The 7,640-nt window shown below is 43.5% G+C and overlaps 1 protein-coding gene across 2 annotated transcripts; it reads left to right on the top strand.

The window, feature by feature from the left end:
- Positions 1-572: 572 nt before the first annotated feature.
- On the top strand, positions 573-7,317 carry stx5a (syntaxin 5A). 2 transcript variants are annotated; one of them, XM_033974675.2, is made up of 12 exons: positions 573-674; positions 1,120-1,344; positions 3,964-4,034; positions 4,186-4,241; positions 4,321-4,391; positions 4,474-4,590; positions 4,674-4,730; positions 4,808-4,889; positions 5,676-5,756; positions 5,902-6,005; positions 6,077-6,198; positions 6,271-7,317. In XM_033974675.2, exons 2-12 carry the CDS (start codon positions 1,282-1,284, stop codon positions 6,428-6,430), a joined length of 984 nt encoding a protein of 327 aa, XP_033830566.1. In that variant the 5' UTR covers positions 573-674; positions 1,120-1,281; the 3' UTR covers positions 6,431-7,317. The 2 variants fall into 2 exon arrangements, with proteins under 2 accessions (XP_033830566.1, XP_033830567.1); XM_033974676.2 differs by lacking the exon at positions 5,676-5,756.
- Positions 7,318-7,640: the final 323 nt, after the last annotated feature.

Genomic DNA, 7,640 nt, shown 5'->3' with positions numbered 1-7,640 from the left:
CACCATCTGGAAAACCTTGAAAATGTTTTTACTTAGCCTAAAACTTAGAAATAGGCTTAGTTTTTGTTCACTAGGCCTAATTATGACAAACTGTCAAGTTGTGCATAGGCCAAATAGAAGATACACAAAACTGGAAACTATAGAATAAAATTTATTTATTTAAAACAGGCTATAGACTAGATTTGCTGAATCTGTAGACCTATTCTAGTCTACTGTAGCCATGGCTTATCCAATCAGACATTCCACATATCCATTGAAGAATAAATGTATTAATATTTGTATAATTATTGTTATTATTATTATTTTATTTTATTTTAGTTTGCTATTTTTCATTTTCACATTTAGGGCAGTGTTCAATCAGTGGAAATCTGCGGTATTTTTCACTCACATCCTACATACAAAAATTATTCTATTTATGCTGCGGATGAAAGTCACAAATTATCTAAGTAACCGGGGGCTTGAGCGCGGATCTATGAGTTGATAATATTGTCGTTTAGAGCTTTAAGTAAGTTTGAGTTTAGCGCCCCCTGGCTCTGTCTCTCAGTAATGCCCTCAGCCTCTAAAGTAGACGTGGCAATGACGTAAATGCCGGAAATGACCCGGATCGAAACTTTAACCGTGGGCAGATTACTTTGATTAGAAACATCGAAGAAATACTGAAATGTCTTCTTGTTGTAAGTCTAAATGAAACCGTATTTCATTAATAGAATGATTTAAGTAAGAAGGCGTGTATAAGTTGTCGAAAGTGTATTTTAAGACGCTGTACTCTACACCGGTTAAACATCCGTTAGCATTGATAAGCTAATAGCAGCCCGTGGTTAGCCGGTGAGGCCGTGATCAGCTGAGCCGCCGACCAAGGCCTTTACACAACAAGACTTACTTAAATTGGTCTATGGGTCCTGTTATCTAAATTATGAACACATTTTTTATTCGTTTTACCGATTTTCAAATACAACGTACGTAGAATTGATCAAGCCGAGGTGTAACGTTGAAGCTAAAGATGTAGGTGTTGCTAAAAGTAAACGGTATTTTGCAATAGTAACATCTGTCATTCTTAAATGTTGTTGTGTATAGGTTTGAGAGTATGTGCTGCTTTATTATTTTCTCTTATTCTTGCAGTTATGTGGACACATATGTCAGGGCCCAGTACACCTCCTTGGATTTGAGTTGACTACACATTAGGAGGTTTAAATCCCAATCATCATTTGGCAGAGAGGAAGACTCGTCGGTTTCTGTGGTCTTTGGTGCTGGGCAGGTTTCTGGCCGTGAAACAACGGCAGGATGACGTGCCGTGACCGGACCCTTGAATTTCAGTCGGCCTGTAAATCCCTCCAAGGCAGACAGGTTTGTTTATAATCGATAATGGTGGGGTATGTTGCCTGTAATCTTAACTGTGTTAAAGGGAGCTATTGAACTTTGGTTGACCTGCATATTCAGGACATACAAGTTTTGGTCATTCTCAGTATATTATGGACAGGCCTTATGTGAAGAATTTTCTAAATTCTCTTTCTGAACTGATGATCGACTTTGTTGTCGTGTCATCTGACCTCCGACCGCGTGTCTTGGACACTCGGGTGAAGAGAGGGGCTGAGCTGTCAACTGATCATCACCTGGTGGTGAGTTGGATCCGCTGGCGGAGGAGGAAGCCGGACAGACCTGGCAGACCCAAGCGCATTGTGAGGGTCTGCTGGGAACGTCTGGCGGGGCCCTCTGTCAGGGGGGTCTTCAACTCCCACCTCCGGGAGAGCTTCTCCCTGATCCCGGGGGAGGTTGGAGACATGGACTCCGAGTGGGCCATGTTCTCCACCTCTATTGTCGATGCGGCTGCTCGTAGCTGTGGTCGTAAGGTCTGTGGTGCTTGTCGCGGCGGCAATCCCCGAACCCGGTGGTGGACACCGGAAGTAAGGGATGCCGTCAAGCTGAAGAAGGAGTCCTATCGAGCCTTGTTGGCTCGTGGGACTCCTGAGGCAGCTGATGAGTACCGGCGGGCCAAGCGTGCCGCGGCTCGGGCAGTCACAGAGGCAAAAACTCGGGGTTGGGAGGAGTTCGGGGAGGCCATGGAGGAGGACTATCGGACGGCCTCAAAGAGATTCTGGCAAACCGTCCGACGCCTCAGGAGGGGGAAGCAGTGCTTCACCAACACTGTTTACAGTGTGGGTGGAGAGCTGCTGACTTCGACTGGGGATGTTGTGGGGCGGTGGAAGGAATACTTTGAGGATCTCCTCAATCCCACTGTCACGTCTTCCGAGGAGGAAGCAGAAACTGGGGACCCAGAGGCGGACTCGTCCATCACCCTGGCTGAAGTCACTGAGGTGGTTGGCAAGCTCCTCGGTGGCAAGGCTCCGGGGGTGGACGAGATCCGTCCTGAGTACCTCAAGTCTCTGGATGTTGTGGGGCTGTCTTGGCTGACACGTCTCTGCAACATCGCGTGGCGGACGGGGACAGTGCCCGTGGAATGGCAGACCGGGGTGGTGGTCCCTCTGTATAAGAAGGGGGACCGGAGGGTGTGTTCCAATTACAGGGGAATCACACTCCTCAGCCTTCCCGGTAAGGTCTATTCCAGGGTACTGGAGAGGAGAATCCGACCGATAGTCGAACCTCGGATTCAGGAGGAGCAGTGTGGTTTTCGTCCTGGTCGTGGAACACTGGACCAGCTCTATACTCTCCATCGGGTCCTCGAGGGCTCATGGGAGTATGCCCAACCAGTCCACATGTGTTTTGTGGATCTGGAGAAGGCATTCGACCGTGTCCCTCGTGGTGTCCTTTGGGGGGTGCTCTGGGAGTATGGGGTCCGGGGCTCTTTGCTAAGGGCTGTCCGGTCCCTGTATGACCGGAGCAGGAGCTGTGTTCGCATTGCCGGCAGTAAGTCAGACCTGTTCCCAGTGCATGTTGGACTCCGCCAGGGCTGCCCTTTGTCACCGGTTCTGTTCATTATATTTATGGACAGAATTTCTAGGCGCAGCCAGGGGCCGGGGGGGGCCTGGTTTGGGAACCACAGGATTTCATCTCTGCTGTTTGCAGATGATGTTGTCCTGATGGCTTCTTCGAGCCAGGACCTGCAGCACGCACTGGGGCGGTTTGCAGCCGAGGGTGAAGCGGCCGGGATGAGAATCAGCTCCTCCAAATCCGAGGCCATGCTTCTCGACCGGAAAAAGGTGGTTTGCTCTCTCCGGGTGGGTGGTGAGTCTCTGCCCCAAGTGGAGGAGTTCAAGTATCTCGGGGTCTTGTTCACGAGTGAGGGAAGGATGGAGCGGGAGATTGACAGGCGGATCGGTGCAGCATCTGCAGTGATGCGGTCGCTGTATCGGTCCGTTGTGGTAAAGAAGGAGCTGAGCCGGAAGGCAAAGCTCTCGATTTACCGGTCAATCTACGTTCCTACCCTCACCTATGGTCATGAGCTCTGGGTAATGACCGAAAGGACAAGATCGCGGATACAAGCGGCTGAAATGGGCTTCCTCCGCAGAGTGGCCGGGCGCACCCTTAGGGATAGGGTGAGGAGCTCGGTCACACGGAAGGAGCTCGGAGTAGAGCCGCTGCTCCTGCACGTTGAGAGGAACCAGCTGAGGTGGCTCGGGCATCTGCTCAGGATGCCTCCTGGACGCCTCCCTAGGGAGGTGTTCTGGGCATGTCCCACCGGGAGGAGGCCCCGGGGAAGACCCAGGACACGCTGGAGGGACTATGTCTCTCGGCTGGCCTGGGAACGCCTTGGGGTCCCACCGGAGGAGCTGGAGGATGTGTCCGGGGTGAGGGAAGTCTGGGAGTCCCTGCTTAGACTGCTGCCCCCGCGACCCGGCCCCGGATAAGCGGAAGAAAATGGATGGATGGATGGATGGATCTTTCTGAACTGTCAAGGCCTTCACTAACATTAATGATTGTCTGTGGTGGTTTTAGTATCAATACTTATACAATACTTGAACCTCAACTATACAGTTTCACATCTTTCTCTTTTGCACTTTTAAACAGAATGGAGTCCAACCAAGTAAACCAGCCCTGTCTGCCCTCAGGCAGCGCAGTGACTTCACGGTCATGGCAAAGTAAGTAGTTTCTTTTTACACTCTTCACTTGTTTATTGTAGTTCCTTTTTTAATTAATGCACCAAATTATACATCAACCCAGACTGTACTTGTTGGTACTGTAAACATTTGGACATAACCTTGCAATTAACTGTATGTCTTAATTTTACAGGAGAATTGGAAAAGACCTGAGTAATACATTTGCCAAACTGGAAAAACTCACTATTTGTATGTTTTGGGCTATTTGCTTTATATTTTTGTTATCTTTATTATTTGTTTTAATTTATAAATTGTCTTTCTATTTTAGTGGCAAAAAGAAAATCTCTGTTTGATGACAAAGCAGTTGAGATTGAAGAGTTAACATATATTATCAAACAAGTAAGACTTGTCTTAACATTTAATGTTAATTTCATTAGTAACTAAATTCTATTAAGATTTTATTTTTTCCCTTTTTGAAAAGGATATCAACAGTTTGAATAAACAGATAGCACAGCTACAGGACTTGGTGCGGTCTCGAGGAGCTCCAGGAGGGCGACATATCCAAACACACTCTAATACTATTGTCGTGTCGTTACAGGTATGTTCATTAATGTGAATGCTATACTTAGTTGTTACTGGTTTGTCTGTATTTGAAATGACATTGTATTACATTTTTAACAGTCCAAACTTGCATCAATGTCAAATGACTTCAAATCGGTCCTTGAGGTCAGGACAGAGGTAAGACTGTGTTGAGGTCATTGCAAAATAGTACATTACATTGTATGGTGTGTTCATTTGTGTTTTGTGTTTTAAAGAACCTGAAGCAGCAGCGCAGCAGGAGAGAGCAGTTCTCTCAGCCCCCCGTGTCCTCCTCTCCTCTGATGGCCAACAACTTCAGTGAGTTCCTTCTCATGTTTTCTTTCTCTCTTTCTGTTAATTTAGTTTTATAGTTTTCTCAAGGGTCTCGCGTTAAACACCGAATAATTAAGCATGCATTTGTAGCTTTTTACAAGGGCGTGATCAATCTATGCAGTGTGTGTTGTTTTATATAGTAATATAAGCAACATAAATAGACATTTTTTGCTGTCTGTTCATTTTGACTCCACAATGTGACAGATGGTAATGCAATTTAATGTATTTAATATATGCATGAAAAACATTTTTAAAAATTACTTATTTTGCTTAATAGATGTTAAGCTAATTTACTATAATAAATGCTTGTCACAAAAATTACAAAATATCCCATGTTTAAAAATACTGTACAAGTAAAATTTTACCTTGCAGGTCAAATTCGCCAAATACATAGTTTGAGCACGCCCTTCTGAAAATGTGGCTGTAGTATACAGTAAACATGCCTGGCTCCTGCTTAAATTTTTTATAATATTAAATACAAACAGAGACCCTTTGTCTTGTGCTGATCCCAACACTGTCAGTAAAATATTTATGGACTCCTCAAATGGTCTTATTTATAGCCATTTCAACAAAGTCCTTTGAATTAATAATCAAGTGAAAATAAATCATTTTCATCTTTTGCCTTTTGGCTGAATATTTCTTTTATGGACAGTGTGCACAAATGTTTTACTGACAATATTCATGTCAGTTTTGGACAACTGCTCAGAATCCTTGTGAATGCTGATTACTGTATTTGGTCACTTATAATGCAAAAATTAAAAAATATTTTAGGGAGCCGCAAAAAAGGGGCCCAGGAGCCGCATGCTGCTCGCGAGCCGCGCTATGACTACCAGGGCAATACAACCTCAAAAGGTATTTCCCTGGAACGCTTGACTCTCCCAGTGGGGTTTAATAGCTCCTGTCTGGTCCCGCTGTACTTTCTTCTTTTTCATTTTACCACAAGCTGTTGCTCGTGGTAAAATGTGTGAAAATGTGCTTTGTGTTTGTTTCCCTTCAGAGAGTTCAGTGTTGATGCAGGATGAGTCCAGAAGTCTCGGGGATGTGGCCATTGATATGGACTCACAAACCAACCCACTACAGCTGCAGCTCATTGATGAGCAGGTAGGTGTTTAGTTGGATCCACAACTGTGGACCTTTTTTGACTGTTTTAACTGTTTATTTTTTCTTGGCAGGACTCCTACATCCAGAGCCGTGCTGACACCATGCAGAACATCGAGAGCACAATTGTGGAGCTGGGCTCCATATTTCAGCAGCTCGCGCACATGGTAAAGGAGCAGGAGGAAACCATCCAAAGGTCAGTGTCAGTGTTAAAGATGAGAACCTGAGTACCTGAGCATATGTGTTAGATTTGTTTTTATTTTCTCAGGATTGATGCTAATGTTGAAGACACCCAGCTGAACGTGGAGGCAGCGCACACAGAAATCCTTAAATACTTCCAGTCTGTTTCCTCCAATCGTTGGCTCATGATTAAGATCTTTCTGGTCCTCATCGTCTTCTTCATCATCTTTGTGGTCTTCTTTGCTTAAAGAATAAAAGGCTCAAATTAAACTGGACTTGAAAACATGATTGGAAAATATTTGAAGGAGACTTTTCTCAAGTTGTTGACTTTTGGGACCAATCGCAAATGAATCGACTGGTGTTGCCAAGTGATAGACTTTTATCAACCAGCGAGAAAAAAAGAACTTCAACACCCAACTGCAAAATTGTATATTTACAGAAATTGAGCCGGTGTTGTGTTAAATATGGACACTTTAATTTAATGGTTTGATTCTCCAAACTGTCTTTTGTTTAGTTTTTTTTTTCCTTCCCTGAAACTGAATTGCAATTATTTCTATTTTCAAAGCCAAATAACTGTGGAGTTTATTCTTAGCTCATACCTTCCTTCGGAAGTACTTAACCTCTTTCATTTTAGAACATGCCTGCTAAGTTAATTTTTTGTTTTGATTTCACTTTATTTGCCAAATGGGAACTATTGAAAACTGTGACCTGTTGGACATTTTAGCTGTGAACCTACTTTGAGGATCACTGGTTGAAGTATCCGAAAGTACATACTAGTTGTACAAAATCTATTTTAAACAAAAACTTTCTTGATTTTTTTTTTTCTTTTTTTTTTTTTTTTGTGGCCTGAAGGACCTTGTTTTGGACCAGTGTTTGATGAGAGAACTAATGAAGGGGTTTCACTGATAAAGACTTTCATAGTGACATCATCAGCTGGATTCCCTGGAGGTCACTGTTTAGAAGTCTACTGGAATTTATTTTAAAAAAAGGACATAGCTTTTACAGTTTTCTCATTTAAATTTTTAGCCAAATGCCTTGATATAAATGTATACATTGCAAATTGATAAATGATGTATTGATAAGAAAAAGCATATTAATAAAAGAATAATGGGATACTGGCATTGAGAGATTGTCTTGATGTAAGCCGATTAGTCAGCAGATATTATTAGCCCAACAGGCGAACAGTGCTGCTCATCATCAATTATGTAACGGTATTGCGCACACAACTTTAGCATTTTATCACAAGCAGCTACAGGTGGTTGTTTATTAGTTCATGATGACTGACCCTCTAGGTAATTTTGTACTGGGCAAAATTATCTTTTTTTACAGCAAAGAATTCGTCACAACTTAATGAAAAGCAGGAATTTATTAATATGAAAACTGCAACACTGTCTGACAAGGTATTGAATATGGAAAAGTTAGATTTAAAATGTTTATGTTAATAGTTGCTTTTTCAGT

The sequence above is a fragment of the Periophthalmus magnuspinnatus genome, chromosome 10 (genome assembly GCF_009829125.3).
Source record: "Periophthalmus magnuspinnatus isolate fPerMag1 chromosome 10, fPerMag1.2.pri, whole genome shotgun sequence".
In the NCBI taxonomy this organism is placed as follows: Eukaryota; Metazoa; Chordata; class Actinopteri; order Gobiiformes; family Gobiidae; genus Periophthalmus; species Periophthalmus magnuspinnatus.
This window is presented reverse-complemented; position numbering and strand designations above follow the sequence as displayed.